Source organism: Papaver somniferum, chromosome 1 (genome assembly GCF_003573695.1).
Source record: "Papaver somniferum cultivar HN1 chromosome 1, ASM357369v1, whole genome shotgun sequence".
NCBI lineage: Eukaryota > Viridiplantae > Streptophyta > Magnoliopsida > Ranunculales > Papaveraceae > Papaver > Papaver somniferum.
The window spans coordinates 115,960,385-115,977,753 of record NC_039358.1 but is presented as its reverse complement, the minus strand read 5'-3'; the positions used below and the strand labels follow the sequence as shown (position 1 = coordinate 115,977,753).

The window sequence follows — 17,369 nt, the reverse complement described above, 5'->3', positions numbered from 1 at the left end:
GATTTTGGAGAGTAATTGATTCCATGATTTTGTGACTGAAGAAATCAGGAAACAAGTTAATGGGGTTTGTGGCTGTGTTCTTGATATATGCGGAGGTAGAAGACGAAGATTGAGATGGGGCGGAGGAAAAATAGTCAAGTATATGGTTATTAGATTTTGCATCTCATCCATAGATTAAATGATTTTCTTTGTTAGACCCACCTCAAGGCTAGACTTGTAATATCAATATTTTACAGATTTTTAATTTACAAAATCATTTAAAGTTAGGTCATACACAGTCAACTCCGGTCAACATGCAGTCCAGGTACCAAGTCTTAACGTTGGACAAATGTTAGACCAAAACCTGATGTTGGCCAAAACCTGAGTACTAAACACCAATTATCCCTTTTATTTATTGTTTTCTTATCACGTACATCTTTTACTATTTTTTGAAGCAGAGTCAAATAGTGTAACCAGAGAGTATATACGAGAGAAAAGAAAAAAAAAACCTTGCCGAGGAAGAGTAAAGCCATTAATGGAAGTTTTATCTCTCGACGCCTGAGATCTTCTGCAGTTCCCTGCACCTCTACTGTTATGGTATTACTTGCTCTCTCAGTTTTTCATTGTTTTTCTTTACGGTAATTGATTGATTGTTTAGCTGTTGAAAACACTAACATCGTAAATTGCCTGAACTATCATCTTAAATTTAAATTATTTTCATCCAATTACTGGAACCCCAATTGATACTTCTACGCTTTTGATGCAATTTCATGTGCTTCCTTTTATCACGCTCTTGTTATATATTTCGCCCAAAATAATAAACCCTAGTTATTTACTTTAATTTTGTATTTATTTTTATTTAGAGTGTAAGATTTTGATTTTGGATGAATCTCAATTCTCTAATAGATTGAATTTATTTGCCGAAGAAAATTAAGAATACTATCACCGATTGCAATTCCTGTTTAGCTAGGAATCCATATTTATAGACCTATGAAAAAGAAAATAACTCATTTCTGGCAAGAGTTAAAGAATGAAATGGAAACTTGTTGCATTATTAACTGAGTTAATTTTGAACATCCAACAGATTCCTAAGTTCATAGCACATTGTATAAAAGTAGCTTATGCCTTGTGCCATGGACTTACCAAAAAAAGTTATGCCCTGTGCCATGGACTTCCCAAAAAAATTATGCCCTGTGCGAACAGTCTTAACAAGCATAATCTTGTGATCTCTCAACTCTTAAGTGCATGTAGACTCCACACATTTTGCACTTTGTGGAAGACTGCATCCCAATCCTCGGCTACCTTCTGGATCAGTAAATTTAGTCCATCAAGTCGAATCCAACCTTCTATATTGTCATCTTAAGCGGCGAGCATATGCAGTTCACTGACATATCATGTGTTCTGTTTTTGCTAGTGCTTCTTTCTTTTCATTGGTGGCCTAGTGCCTAATAAATTTTCTTTGCATGATACAACTCCCCCCACTCAGAAAAAAAAAGTCATAGAACAACCAAAAAAAAGTGGAGGTACTTTAAAAACAATTGAAAATGGGTGTATTTTGTCGTTAAACTTGGATCATCATTTGGCATATGAATTGTTTATTTATTAACTTCTTTAAGGCGTTACTTTTATTTTAAAACGAAATGGTGCTGATACTTTTTTCAGATCATTGCAGTACATTAACGACGCTTAAATGCTTATATAATCGGTGGTGTATTCTTTTTGGACAATCACCAAGCTGAAGCTGACTGATCATGCAATGGTTTCGAGTTACGACAAAGAAGTAGTTTGACGGAGCAACATTGTATTGGGTGAAGTGGAAAAGGTTGAGACAAATGAGGAAACCAATGATATTCCCACAATGGAGATGGCCTGGTATGCATGTGAGTTCACTGCTCATTTTCTACTTTTGCACACTATGAAATCTTGGGTTACTTTTATGCTGTTGAGTTTTCATTGGTGTCCAGTAGATATATAACTTGTTCCAATTCCGTTAGCGAAAAAGTAATAATTGCGTGGATCTTTGGACTAATTAGGATTTGTTGCCCAATCCGCGAACCTTGTATTTGGAGGTCCATGCAGGATTTATGTGATTACGTGTCAACCTGATTTACTAGGAAATGATCCTGTAACCACGTTCTGATCCTTGATTGTTCAATATTTTGGAAAGAAAGATATCACATTGAAGAGTTATTCCTCATTACAGGTAGGGCCTACCGGCTTACGAGCGCTGTCTGATGGCAGAAAGAGTTAAGGCGTTGAATGCGACAATGCATGTTTCAGGAATCACGTGCCGCATGGGGATAGAGTAAGGTTTGAAAAACCCTGTAAAGTAAGGCCTCGTAAATGTTTTCGGTTAAAAGTTATCAGATAATGCCAACAGTTTACTTTGATTCAATGATTAAACTGGATATGATCATCATTATATATTATGAAGTGACTATAATCTAATTAGTGACTGCACTCAATGTTTGAGTCTCTGAGGAATATAGCCATTACAACAAAAAATCTCAATGTAGTTAGTTTCTTAGCAGCATTGTGAATTAGACCCTGAAGTTTGAGATTAGCCCTTCCGCTTTTATACTTTCCTGAATCACTAACAATTTCAGATAAAGCCAAACGGAACAGTTTAATGCACAATTCCGTTAGCTTTTGGATCTCAATTAAAGTGCCAAATTTGTTCGGCCGAACTACTAGTGGCACCACTTGATTGAAATTTGTTTCTAACCGCCTCTTCTGTAATTAATACTTTTGATGAATTTGTGGTTCTAATTGGCTTGATGTCTTTTAACAGGTGTGTACCATCTACAATCGGTGGACATATATACATGTATGGGTTTCCAAATATATGAACCATGCTTAAAAAAAATTCCATCTCTGATTATTTAGAGTGAATTATGAAACAGGTTAGAGTGTTGCTATCCTCACACAGCTCAGTTGACATGTATTTAATTGCTTACAAACTTATTGCTCTGCACAGTCAAATAGGGATATTAGTTTGCAAGTATGAAAGGAATGTAATTATAAATTATGATTTCTTTCTAAACTGGGATTTACTAGTAAAACAGAATTAGACCTGCCACTTCTTGAAATATCCTGGTTTTCTTTTTTTGTAAAGTTCCACAAGTATAACAAGGTTTTATCTTATCGAGGGAACTGTTGTCTAGGCTTAGCCATAAAAGTCACTTAAAGAAACAACAATTTGGATTTAGCCTGGTAAGATTGTCTCATTCTTGGCAGAACAACATGGCGCAAGTTGTATAATGTTGCTGGCATAAGGTTGTAATTCTTTTTGTCCGTTAGCGTAACCTCCTAGGCGTAAGACCCTCACACTGAATATTCTGCTCTATTTAGGTGCTCTATTTTATACCAAATGTTTTATACAGTTAATCATTGATAGTCAGATATCCAGATATAATCTGAAGTCTTGGATGGAATTGATGTACCAATTGCTCCATTAGTTAGATAATGTTTTCATTTTATTGTAATAACTGAATGATCTAATAAATACAAAGAAGAAGAAGAAGAAAAAGATGCCCAACAGTAGTATGTTTAGAGTTGTACTAGAATTCACCACTCCTGTCGCTTACAGAGCTCGACAGGAGTGAGGCTGTGGTCCTTTTGAGAATATTGATCCAAGTTGTTCGCTGTCTTAAAATAATATATGAACATTAGGTTTTGAATGAATCCTTAAGAATGCAGTGAGTGGTAGGAAGAGTTTTGAAGTGTTTTTATGTTTTTATTCAATCTATCAGAGAGACTGCAATAGAAAGATAGGACCATACTAAATTGGGTCCAACGATCGGGGTAGGGGTGTTGTGTAGATTCTAAAACGTGCAAATAGTCTTTTATACTATTATATGGAAGGACGGGCCATGGTATTGTAGGAGGGAAGAACGGAGACACAGACTAATAACTATTTATATGAGAGAGGGAGAGTATTATGGACTAGTACTGTACATGCAGCTTGGGTGTTATGATAAAAAGGATTAGAAGAGGTTGCAGGTCTAGTGTGTCTTGGCTGTTGATGCCATGCGTCGTGGTCCCATGATCAATACCAACCCTTCACTCCTCCAGAAACAAACTCAAAAGAGTGAGAGAGAGAGTAGTCCACTGGTTTTGTAGGCGCCCATGAGTATTTGGTTTGAAGCAAAGGGTGGGTTGAAAGGAATCCTTATCTGCATTCAGTTTTGTGAGTTTGTAGTGGGGATATATGACGTGCGACAAGGATAGAAGAGAGAGAGAGGGGGAGAGGTGGAGAGATTTTGCTAGTAGTAGTAGCAGTGTTTGTTAGATTATGGAGGTTAGTTTTTTCTTGCTTTGTCTCAACTCTCAGTACTATTCATCACTAAAGCAAAACAGTAGGCGGAGCATGCGTCACTTTCTTATTATAGAGTTTACCACGCTGCATGCAGACAGGAGACATATGACCAGCTAGCTATATGAAAGAGAAATAAAGAGGTGGGATATGTCTGTTTCTATCAATTGGTATGGGTGGTGGTAGCAGCAGCGGTGTTAACTTAATATCAAATTTAAGTCGAGAGGTATTGCAATGTAAGGAATAGATACGACAATCAATATTGAAATTATAAATATTTGTATTATATGTTGGCTATTTGAGTATTTGTAGGGGTGAATTCAGGGAAGATAGGGGACCATGCAAACAGAATTCATTGTCTGTTTTTGGCATCCCTGTGAGTTGACAGCTTGTCTATACTTGATATTGCCGAAAATATCCCAACAACACCAACACTAACAACAACCATCCTGACTCGATACAATAGAACAGAATACAATATATACAGTAATTTCATATTGGTAATATCTCGCTTACCATTTGTATAGACGCCAAGTGTAGTGGTACTGGTGAGTGGTTGTGATCGGATTTGCCAGATTCTGCAGTACCTAGTAAGTGTAGTACTGCTGCATGTTCAAACAAAAATTATTCTAAAATGGTGTTTTCTTAATGCACTGCCACCTTACAACCTCCTAGGTCCTAACCCTTATCTCCTTGTTAACATAACCCACGAGCGGCTAATAAGAAGAAGAACAACACCAGAGGATCGTCACTTGTTTCCATACAGTGTGCAGCAAAAACTTCAGTGTGTTGAGATTGAGACAAGAGCGTTTATCTTATTTACTCCTGTCATCTTAATTGACTGCTCATGACTGCGACATTCACCTCCATTTAATTTTGGTTTATTTTGAGTCTAGAATGATTAACAAAAAGGGTTAGAAACAATAAACAGTTTCGAAAAGAAAGATCAAGAAGCAGAGTGAATGAAAGATTTGAGTTCTTCTATTGCAGTGGGGATCGATTCTTTCTTGCTAATAGTAGCCTTGTGGGGACAATAGGATAATATGCATCTTCTATTGAACGAAGGTTTTTCTTGTGGATTTGCTATATAAGACTGTCTTGCATTATCCCATTTCTGTATGAGATTATCCAGTTCCAGTGAAGAAAAGAGAAATAAAAGAGAAAGATATTCAATCAGAAAGACGATGGACGGTTCATCAGCAACTTCATCTCTTTTAATAGGTTATGAAGGTGTACCCAAGTCTGACAATGAAAACATGGACTACTTCTTGGACCAAGATGAAGAAAACCCTCAATATCATAACCTCCAACAGCATACGATATCATGGCGGTCATCAGCGGTATGTTTATTCATCCTCCCAATGCATGCTTATTTTTCTGTTCTTGGCTGTTGAGATGATCATCAGAGCTCTTATCTCTGTCTTTCTGTCATTTTCTTGCATCTATTAGGTGGTTGAAGAGCTCAAACAGCTTTATAGTATTGCCCTACCGATGATCATCACAGGCTTACTCTTCTATGGCAAAGCAGTTATATCTATGCTCTTCATGGGTAGACTAGGAAAAGATGTATTAGCAGGTGGATCACTTTCCATTGGCTTTGCTAACATCACTGGCTACTCTGTCCTCAGTGGCCTTGCCATGGGCATGGAAGCCATTTCTTCTCAAGCTTATGGTGCCAAACAATGGCTGATCATGGGCCATGCACTTCAGTGCACCATATTCATCCTCATCTCTGCCTCTGTACCCATCTCGTTCCTCTGGTTGAATGTTGAACCGATCCTCGTTTACTGTGGCCAAGACCCATCTATTTCTTCCATCGCTGCGACTTACCTAGCCTTCTGTCTCCCTGATCTCCTGTTTCAATCTTTCATCAACCCCCTCAAGATTTACTTGAGATCTCAAAACATAACACAACCTCTCATGTATAGTGCAGCCTTCGCCCTAGCCCTCCATGCACCTATCAACTACTTCCTCGTCTACTACCTAGAACTTGGTCTGCGGGGAATTTCCATTGCAACGGTTATAACTGATCTAAATCTTCTCACATCCTTGTTGCTCTACCTCTACTTCACCGGCATTCATAAGAGGTCATGGCAAGGTTGGTCTTTAGAGTGTTTTCGTGAATTTAAACCGATTTTAAGCTTAGCTATTCCGAGTTGTATTTCTGTTTGCTTGGAGTGGTGGTGGTACGAGTTAATGATCATATTCTCAGGCCTACTGGGTGATGCAGCCGAAGCTGTTGCCTCCATGGGCATTCTCATACAAACCACCTCGCTCGTTTACATCTTTCCTTCGGCTCTGAGTCTTGCGGTTTCAACTCGTGTAGGAAACGAGTTAGGTGCAAATCGTCCCGATCGAGCAAGAGCCTCAAGCCACGTTGCTTTAGCCTGTGCAGTTCTAACAGGCTTGATTGCCATGTCATTCACAACAACACTGCGCAACGCATGGGGGCGTGCATTCACAACAGACGAAGCAATCTTATCGTTAACAGCGATGGCGATGCCTGTTGTAGGACTCTGTGAGCTCGGCAACTGCCCACAGACAACTGGTTGTGGAGTCCTGAGAGGAAGTGCTAGGCCTTCTTTGGGTGCCAATATAAACCTGGGATCATTTTATGGTGTGGGAATGCCCATAGCAGTGATTATGAGCTTTGTTTTGGATATGGGCTTCTTAGGTCTCTGGTTCGGCCTTCTTGCGGCCCAGGCAACATGTGCCCTAGTTATGCTGTTTATGTTGCTTGGAACAGATTGGGGTTTAGAAGCTAAAAGAGCAAGAGAACTCACAAGAGCTAATAATTCTGCAGTGCAAAATGAAGAACCCTGAAACTCGGAGAGGATGTTTGGATAGTAGAAGTACACCGAACAGGTCAAAAGTTAGTCTCGAAACCAGATTCCAAAAGTAAAAAAGTTTTTGTTTCTTACTTTTGAAAATCACTTTGTGTTTAAGTAGAAACACTTTTACTTCTGGTCGCTAGACATGTTATAAGTTATAGGAAGTGAAAGTCTTTCATTGGGAAAATAGTTAGACAGATACATAGTATTTTTTTTTTTTTTTTGTTTGTTAGTTTGGTAGGATCTGTTGTTTGTAAATTTTGAATTAGAAATATTACATTAGTTGTTTGTAAATTTATTTTGAGATTCCAAAATTTCTCAATTATTTGTATTAAAATGTATAACGTGAAGATCATCAAGTGGGCAGTGGCAGTGGCAGTGGCAGTGTCACAATCATACCAACTACAAAACCTAAACTTTGATTTTAAACAATTATATAGTTGGTAAACCTAATCTAACTAATCTCAGTCTATTTAACTTCTTGGTACATCAACAACAACCATTTCACCTTCCGGTAGATACACTGTACTTACTACCTTTTCTTAGTTTGATTTTCACGCCTCATCAACTTCATTTTGGTTGTTCCTATTTCCACCTCAAAAATCTGTTAGTACGAATTTTGGAATATACTTCGTCGACAAGAATTCTATATTTCACTTTTTTTTTACTATTCACACATAAATTACAGGAAATCAAATGCAGCGGCACTATCAAGTGTTCAAAATGGATAACAAAAAAATGAGAACCAAATATTTAAAAAAAAAAAAAATGCAATCATCAATTAAACATGTCGTCTAGGATCTGAAATATTGATCTTCCAATGCTCATCTTGCAAACCCATTCCTCTAGCCAACTTTTTATCCCAATCTAACTCGATTCGTCGTCGAGGAGTAAGTTCACAAAACTTTTGCAAACTCTTGTCCATGGCATCATGAACACGCCACCACCTACGATGAGCAACATCGCTTGCATAAACCCGTTGATCGCCAATATTCCAATTACAATCATAATCTCTGTAACACAACCATGGTTTTATACCTAGAAAATGAATTGAATAGAGCTTTGGTGGGTCTGCACCAAATAAGTGATTCTTCACACTCGACTCCAATGTAGTATTAGCCCAAAAATTCTTCAAGAAATTTACTCTTCTAGGCCATCTATGCCACCATACGAAAACCTCGTTGAGAAAACCTTGATCTCCTCCATTGTAAGAAATGATTTCCTTCCGTTTCTCCATTAAAATTTTGAATGTACAATTTGATGGTTCAATCGCCATGATCCCGGAGTTGAAAATAGACCCGTCATTACCCGTTGCAGACATTTGAGGGAAGTTGAATAAAAGATCAGAGTTTCGTAAAACTACTATATCTGCATCAATGAAGATCACCTTATCGTAATCTGTCAACTGCCATAATCTGAATTTACTGTAGTTATACTCATTGTACGAGTCTTTTTCAGCTCTAGGATTTCGAATACGTTTTATCATACGGATTTTCCACCCGGAAGCAGCAAGAGCGTCACGTTTTGGTTGAGATATAGATGCGTCTATTAATATGACAAGGTCACGTTTAGTACCGGTGCGAATAATGCTTTGGGCTAAAGTTATAGCACCACATACATAAGCTTCCGATGAGTGGAGAACTGTGACGTATGCTTCCCGTCTCTGTTTCCCAGTATCGAATGTGAGCTTGGTTAGGTTGTAAACATCATTTATTCCTGCAGTTAAATGTAGTAGTGGCATTAGTTTCGTTGCAAATTCATGAAGGCGCTGTAAATTTTGAATTTTCAAAGGTAACAATGTTATGGTAAGGAAGTTAACAACAAGCGCCTGTAGCTCAGTGGATAGAGCGTCTGTTTCCTAAGCAGAAAGTCGTAGGTTCGACCCCTACCTGGCGCGATGTTTTTTTTTTTTAAATTTCATTTTTGTATGAAATCTTAAAAAGTTACGTACCTTTTCCCCAGAGAGGCAAAGCAAGTCTGCAAGAACCAATAGGCATTGAAATCTTATGTTGTAGTCTAACCATGTCTGGTTTATACAGCCACCAATTTCCTTCATTCACAACCATATCATCACACCTAAATATTTCCATCATTGGTCTACATTCACTCAAAAACACCACCTTAGTATTTCCATCTTTCCTTCTATTTTTCACCAATAAATTTGCTGCTATCAAATGAACTTGTAACCTTAAAACATCCCTTGCCCATCCTTCCTCTGGATATCGACACGGTAACTTTGCAATTACCATATCGAATTTACCGTAACGTGTAAAATCCGGCATGGGGATTTCAGGACATGTTGGACTATCAGTTTCTTCTTCTTCATCAATCCATTCCGGAAACAAATCTTTCCATTCGAAATTTTTGGATGCTTTCTGGAACTTTATATGTTTGATATCTCCCCGTCTTATATATTTCCAATCACTTATATCTTCATCTTCCATATTCACTAATCCAATCATCAACTTATGGATAATATTATGACGACTCACATTTGATGACAAAAAACTTGGTATCTCTCTTTTCACCATTTTTCTCTTATTTCTGCTGTTTGATTCTGTTTCTTCCTCTAAAACTGCCTTCATTTTCAGTCCATCTTCAACCTGCACAAAAAATAAGGGTAAACCTTTTGAATTTGATGAACTTAAAGGTCTAACTGATACGCCGCATGATACGATATGACCCTTTGGATTGGGTTTACTCACCTTACCTTCTTGTGATGGCATTCGCGTAACGAACAGCGGATAAGAGAAGCTGCCGGATTTTGATCATAATAATAAGACCAAGAAGATGATATTGTTGAAGTTGAAGGACTAAGAAGCAGGAAACCATATATGACTAAGAAGAATGTAAGGAAAAACAAGTTTATTTTTATAATTATAGCTTTAGATGGAGTAACCTTCATCATCATAACCTTCTTTAACACCATCAAGAACCAAGAACCAAGACCTAACTAACTAACTATACAACTTTAGTGTAGCTACTTATGTATCAAATGCATTTGTAAAGAGGGTACATATGGTGTATATATATATGTGGTGCTATTTCGTTTTCCTTTGAAGTTTGGTAAGCTATTAAACAGACTTATTCCTTTTTTTAAAGAAACAGTCTACACTTTATAAACTATGAAATCATATAGATATTGATTTGAGTTTAATTTTGGGTTAATAGTGGTTAGAATAGACTACTAATTAGGTGTGATGAAAAGAAAGTAGAGTAAATAGAAGGAATTCATTTGAGAACTCCATACGTCCTCTTTTTATTCTTCTGGAATTTCCTATACACCCTTTGAGACAAAAAAGAAGAATAACGTAAGGATGTCATATACAAACGGAAAATTTTTAACAACACTACCGCAAGGTTACCAAATTTCATAAAATATCAGCGCCAAGTAAAAACCATTCATCAAAATTATACGGAATTCGACAATTTCCCATGGGTTCTTCTAGTAAATAGAAATTGTCGTTTAATCAACATATGTCCCACCCTATAGGCTTTGTGGGCTAGGCCTTGGTGTTATGTGATTGAATTTTTTATTACTTTTTGTTAAAAATTAAAAAAACCTGTGCCATAACTATTTTAATCTGATCTAGACTGATGTACTATTTTATTATTTTTCGGGTTTTTATATCGTTCAATTCTGAGATAATTTTCTATTTTGTTTCAAGTCAAAATGATGCTCATCAACACATAATAAAACTAGCCATATACATTAAAAACCAGCCATGTAAGCAAGTTGCAGCATGCAATCCGAACTGAGGACGGGTTTTAAGGGTTAGCTCACCCTCGCGGGATCACGAGCCTTTATCCCGGCCATTGTAGCAGGTGTAGGGCATAAGGGGCATGATGACTTGACGTCATCCTCACCTTCCCCCATGCACGTGTTTTTATTCAATTTCGAGATAATTCTATATTTTGTTTCAAGCCAAAATGATGCTCATGAACACATAATAAAGAACGCGCGATTGGGGAATATGGAAACTAATTGGGGGATATGAATTACTTCCTCCAACCAAAGGTGTCTGCTAAGGGGTGTTTTTTGGGGCGAAAACACTAAAACATCCTTAGATTAATTAAAAACATTATGAAAAGACTGTTATACCCTTTCTACTAAAACTTAAAATCTAAAAACCAAATCAAATATCCCCATTTCTACACCATCAGTTCCGGCATACTCGTAGGCTAGGGTTTTTGAATTTTTTTTTCCTTCATCTCCTTTATTGTTCTTCATCTGTTCTTCATCGACGATTAATCGTTCAATCAAAAATTTCTTCGTCGATTAAAACCAACCCATAAGAATGCCTCCACGAAAGAAATCAGATGCCCAGTCGAAATCAAAATCGATTGCTCAACAAAAACAAGAAAAGAGGATTGCTTTGATTGCTTAAGAGAAAGAACACGAAGAACAAGAGTTATCGGACGATCAATTACTCAGGAATATGGCTTATGTGAGAAGGTAATTCATATAAAACCGTTTAATTAGTGTTTCAATCGATTTGTAGCTACGGGTTAAGGTCAAAATCGCGAAACCCTAACTGGAAGTGTTGAGTTTCAGAGGTTTCGGCATTCCATTTAGTATGAATGCCACACCGGAACTATGTAACGGCCTTCAATTTAGGATGAAGACCACACCGGAACTATATAGCGGCATTCGATTTAGGATGAAGACCACACCGGAACTGTGTCCCGGCATTCGATGTAGGATGAAGACCACACCGGAACCTTGTCATGGCGTTAAAATTAGGTTGAATACCATGCTGATATTGAGCTTCTAATAAACAGAGAACCCTAGGATTTTCTTATCGGTACCGGCTTAGAATTAGGTTAGATTTTATACCGGTATCCAATTACGGCACGTGTTTCAATTTTACGTTTGTGCCGGCAAAGGTGTTTTTGTATCCAGAAACTTCCTAAAGATTACCGGCATTCTCGTCAATAATTTATCAATGCCAGTACCAGGTCCCGACATGTGATGGTTTGAAATTAATATGCCGGGTTTTGATCACGACGTGGTCGAGACTTTGTTTTTGTATGCCGGTAGTGATGATTCTATGCCGTTATGTAGTGTATCTATGTCGGTATTAGGAATGAAAGTTATTTTTCTTATATTTATTTCGTGCTTCTTTTTGAATAGGGATAAAGCAAAGGAAGCTACCAAACGAAAAACTAAAGATGATAGCATTAAGAAAAGAAGGAAGGACGGTCTTGGTACTCCTCAATCTCTTCCTCCTAGAGGGAAAGAACAAGGTCGCAATAAGCGTTTGGGGGCTGATACAAGAGATGAAGTTTGGGAGAGTGGTCGTGACCGTGACCGTAGTAAACTCGCAATCCGTGAACCTACCGGAGCAGTTGAGGAGGAAGAGGAGCAAGATGAGCGAGATGAAGAGGAAACTGAGGAGTAAGATAATGAGATTGATCCAAGTCAAATAGCAGTGGAACAAGTTGGGTCAAGTCAACAACTGACACAAGGCAAGGGCACAAGCAGAGTAAAAGTTAAAGGTTCACAAGGACTCTTGGGCACAGGCAGAATAAAAGTTAAAGGTTAACAAGTTAATGATATGATACCTGACCTTGATCGTGGTAAAATTTGGGGTGCAACTTCTTATGATCTGGGGCATCTATTTGGCCACAAAGACTCTTGGTCTCGTACTATCTATCAAACCTATGTAAGAATGTCTATATCGTGCATATGTATTGTTTTGTATTTATATAAAACCTCTTAATCTTATTATCTCCTAATTGTAGGATTATAAGAAGGTTGTGCGTTGTTTCCGAAACCAAGCCGCGTCTCATTGGGATTTGTCTAAGGAATGTGCAGAGGTACAAACATTAGTAAAGGATTCTGGTCTATATCCTTTGGTTGAAAATTATGTGAAGCCAGATATTGTGACAGTCAATTGCTTCGTCGAAAGGTATCATGGTGAAACAGATACCATGCACTTCCCGTTTGGCGAGATGACCTTGATCCCTGATGATGCTCAGAACATTCTAGGCTTGAGTGTTACCGACAAATCAATTGCAGAAGGAGATCATTTTCCGGAGCTAGAATGGTCGAAGTTGCACGCTCTTACTAACAAGCTGTTGGGTTGGGACTACAAAACTTCTGTGGAAAGATTCTATGTATCTAAGGGTCTCGTTTCTTACTTGCCTCGTCTTCACATTCACGTTGACTCGATGCTTTCAATTCTTTCCTTTGTTTTCTCCTAGTCGTTTTAGTTTGTGGTCTACCGGGCGGATCCCCTTTCTTGGCTCTTCACTTTGTGCTATCCATGAGCGTGTAATTAGAATTAGTTGGCTCAATAATACTTGTCGGCTAGCCGAGTTCCCACGTGAGTAAGCTTCATAGAATTCCTTGGCCTCCTTTGTTTCCCATGGTGATTGTCCGGGAGCTTCCGAAGGGGGAGGGTCGAAAGATAGTTGCTTCCAAAACTGATCAATAACCTCAATAGGTATAACTTGTTCATACTTCACAAGCATATGACGACACGGAAGCCCCAATGAAGACATGTCGGGACAAATACACACATCACCCGGTTTGTCGTAGTTTATCTCTTTTTCCATTTCTCTAATCACATGTTTTATTTCCCAATGCGAGACGTTGAATTCTATTCCTTGGAGCAAATTACCATATCGAAAATGTGATGTCATCCTTTCCATTGAGCTTTTCTCAAAGGCCTTCTTGATCCTATCGATATCAGCCTTAAAGTATTGCTCCATTGCCTCGGTGACCGTAACCACGTTTCCTTGGCCGGACTGGATGAGATCTTTAAATATCCCATGAGCGGACTCCGCTATACTAGTTGCTTCATTCCTGTAGTGTCTATACCGATTTTTCCATGCACACAAAAAATTTTCCTTGAACTTGTGCAACAATTTATCCCGACAATATGAGACGGCACTTAGATACACTTCGTTATATTTGGCAATAAACATGTTCAATCTCTTTTCATATATATCCTCGGTAAGAGACCAATAAACTTTCTCCCAATCCTTTAGAAATTCCAACCACCTTTTATGATTTTCATCGTGTTCTTTGTCCACTCGCTCTTTAATCTTTCCTCTTTCATCTTCTTCTTCTTCGGGTGATAGTTTCTTCTTGCGAACATCTTCCCTATTTGAGCAACCATTCTCTTCTTAATATCCACCTTAGAGGGTTCAAACAAAGCATGAAAATGTTTTATCACATTTTGACCTATATGATATGTACATAGGAAATTTTGTGCATCCGGAAATACGTCAGATATAGCATTCATTAGTGTGTCATCTTGATCGGTTATGATGACCCTCGGAAATTGATTTTTCGGGAACAATAATTTCAATTGTCGTAATGCCCAATGATAATTGTGATCCCTCTCGTTTTCCATTAAACACCAAGCCAATGTGAATGATACCTTGTCCGATGTTTTCCCTACGATGTTGAACAACGTCATGTTGTATTTGTTTGTCTTGTAGGTGCAGTCCATCATAAGAACACCACAACATGTATGAGCCAATTGTGAAAGCAAAGGATGCGCAATGAATATTTGAAGGGGATTTTCTCCCGGCTCTCTTTTAATGATACACGTGTAGTTGTGATCCCAAACTATCTTCTCAAATTCTTGCATAACGGTCCTCCCTTCCCATTCCACCCTTCTAATGGTTGCTTGTGCGCTATAAATTGTACTTAGGAAAGAAACGTTCCGATTATCCTTTTCCTTGAAGCCTCTGAGAATCACTCTTGGTTTGAAACATGCTTCGGTCATTATCTTTACATCCTCAAATTCATGAGGTTTTAGCTTCGCAACTAGGGAGTAACCAACAAAATCTTTCGGACTCCGGTGGTTATGACGGCCAAACCACACCGTACAATCCCATTCATTTTCTTTGTCTCTTAGATAGAATACAAGCTTAAAGGGGCAATTATCCTTCCTCGTACGAGTCTTGTATACCCTATTAGTCTTCTTTGGATATACATAACCCTTTATCTTATGGCTATCCTTCTTATTGTATTGCCCACTTCTCTCACAAACCATCTCAAAATGATTTTCTGAACATTGAGTATTCCTCACCAACACACACATGTTCTTAAGAGCCGTCTATTTTGCCCAAGCAATTGCTTCCTCTGGAGATTTTATTCCCTACATAAGGACAACAATTGGAGATTATAAGGTTAATTACAAGCAATCCCCACATAAATTTCTAAAAACTAGGTGTTTGGTAACATACCAGAGGCATTTTATAGTATTCAGACGTATCCGGACCAAGCTTGGAATTTGTTGGATCAATGTATGTCACAATCTAAGGAATGAATGAAAAGAAAATTGAATTAGTTCCAAATAAAATTAAATTACTATGTCGGGTACTAGTTCCGGCATGCTCGACGACAGTACCGCCAAAATAATCAAAGCCGAAAACATGTGACGACATTCTCGATTAATGTTCCGGCATTCCGGAATTGCACTTGAAAAAGAGGAGCTAATTTTTAACATTACCGGCATTGTATTTTATTGGACAATAATGCCGTGATTCGCAATGCCGGCATGCTCGATATGTAAGGTTCCAAGACGGTACTTTGTGCCGGTTTTGTATGTAGTTTACAAACCACGCCGGTACATGGTGTCGGCGTGCTCGATAACTTAATTAATACGCCAATATTTAAGTTGAAAAATCTTTAAATCTTAGATGTTTTTCTTGTGGTACCGGCATAGTTAAGTTAGGGGTGAACCATGTCGGTCTGGATATTCCATGGAATATTCGGTGGTAGGTAAAAAGTTAACTGCGTGCCGGCATGGAATTGTTGGGTTGAAGACCACGCCGGCGGTTGATTCAAAATGGGGGATAATTTTCTCCGGCATGAAAATAGTATGAATACCGTGCCGGTTCTGTTGGTGCCGGCGTGGTATTCATACTATGAGTATGCAGGCACCAAGATTTTTCAGAGAAAAAATGGCGGTTTAAAAAAAAAATCAAATTTTCGACCTCTTGGCAGCATTATCTGTGTGTTGGGGATCCTTGTATGTTGAACTTGTTTACTTTCTTGGGTTGGTTCTTCAAAAAACACTTCATGCTCACGAAAATCAGATTCCAAGGGTGTTGGTTCATCATATAAGTCCAATTGTGAGTTGTTATCATTAACCGAAAATTGAAGATATGCTTCTTGTTGTAGTTGAGCTAAAGATTCAGCAACAACAATTCTCTCCTCACAATCATCTTCCATTGTCACAAAAAAAAAATTCAACTCAAAAATATTTTTCCCTCCTTCTACTCTCACCTCACTCACACAAATTCAAATAAATATACACACTAATATATCCCCCAAATACTTAAGATTTTACTAATTATTATTAACCACTAAACCTGATTAGTGAGGGATAGATTAGGAACTAAAAAAAAAATTACATAAGGGGTGACCCAGATTTGATATTCGGATCCAGTTTTTGTCATGTAGCTATATCCCCCAATTAGTTTTGATATCCCCCAATCGCGCGTTCATAACAAAATTATCCGTATATATTATTAAAGTAATAGCGCATATATGATGGTATTTTCAATGATGTTGTAGTAAAGAGTTCGTTGAGGCTTGTGAAGGCAATGGATTCTAGACTTAATAAAACTTAAAAATATAGAAAACTTAACTCAAAATTGATTTCAAGTGATTGGAAAATAACCAAGACACTAGAATCCACTATTATACATGAATGATGTCAAATATTTCATACTCTAATTATCCTTTTAATCCTTTATTTCTTAATCCACAAATAATCAAACATATTCTCAAAAATTAATTGTATCCCTTAAGCATAGATTATCTAACCAAAGCATAACCTATCCAATTGAATCACAACTAATGAAGAAAAATATGTAAACTTTTAAGAACTCTGCAAAAGCAGTGATTGAGTGAATTATAATTAAATATTAGAGAAAATGAAATAGTTACCCATTGTTCATGTGTGAATAGTTTCATCCATTGCCTTGGTTACGACAGAATTAGCCGCTCATCATGTTGGAAACACGCTCAAAAGTTGATTTCATTTATGCTCAAAGGGTTACAAATGATGAATAAGGGAGAATTATAATAAAAATCGGGTTTTCAACGCTTATAACTGTTGCAAAAGCCGTTACAAAGAGCCGTTATTGTTGCTGTTGCGTTCTTAAGTCTGCCTGTAAACTGCGACCCACAGAATGAGTCGCTGTCACTGTTCAAAAACGACTGCTGGTGCAGGTCCGTTCTTCGTGTTCTTCAGTTTTGCAGCAGCAGAAATGGC

General features: G+C 37.8%; 2 protein-coding genes, 1 long non-coding RNA gene and 1 other non-coding gene across 8 annotated transcripts; 3 read left to right on the top strand and 1 right to left on the bottom strand.

Moving 5' to 3' along the window:
• The first annotated feature begins 436 nt into the window (after positions 1-436).
• LOC113297675 lies at positions 437-3,085 on the top strand. 4 transcript variants are annotated; one of them, XR_003333585.1, is made up of 4 exons: positions 437-576; positions 1,642-1,859; positions 2,183-2,284; positions 2,771-3,085. It is a non-coding gene; the product is annotated as an uncharacterized LOC113297675 (long non-coding RNA). The 4 variants fall into 4 exon arrangements; XR_003333584.1 differs by having other exon boundaries at positions 2,183-2,289; XR_003333587.1 differs by having other exon boundaries at positions 2,183-2,308.
• A 2,290-nt stretch (positions 3,086-5,375) lies between these two features.
• On the top strand, positions 5,376-7,403 carry LOC113297667 (protein DETOXIFICATION 48-like). The gene is made up of 2 exons (XM_026546225.1): positions 5,376-5,634; positions 5,744-7,403. Exons 1-2 carry the CDS (start codon positions 5,413-5,415, stop codon positions 7,115-7,117), a joined length of 1,596 nt encoding a protein of 531 aa, XP_026402010.1. The 5' UTR covers positions 5,376-5,412; the 3' UTR covers positions 7,118-7,403.
• Positions 7,404-7,752: 349 nt separating this feature from the next.
• LOC113297657 (UDP-glucuronate:xylan alpha-glucuronosyltransferase 2-like) lies at positions 7,753-10,135 on the bottom strand. 2 transcript variants are annotated; one of them, XM_026546207.1, is made up of 3 exons: positions 9,836-10,135; positions 9,077-9,728; positions 7,753-8,841 (listed from the first exon to the last, which is right to left on the bottom strand). In XM_026546207.1, the coding sequence occupies exons 1-3, from the start codon at positions 10,052-10,054 to the stop codon at positions 7,907-7,909; spliced, it is 1,806 nt and encodes a 601-aa protein (XP_026401992.1). In that variant the 5' UTR covers positions 10,055-10,135; the 3' UTR covers positions 7,753-7,906. The 2 variants fall into 2 exon arrangements, with proteins under 2 accessions (XP_026401992.1, XP_026402001.1); XM_026546216.1 differs by having other exon boundaries at positions 9,831-10,048.
• On the top strand, positions 8,950-9,022 carry TRNAR-CCU. The gene has a single exon. It is a non-coding gene; the product is annotated as a tRNA-Arg (tRNA).
• Positions 10,136-17,369: the final 7,234 nt, after the last annotated feature.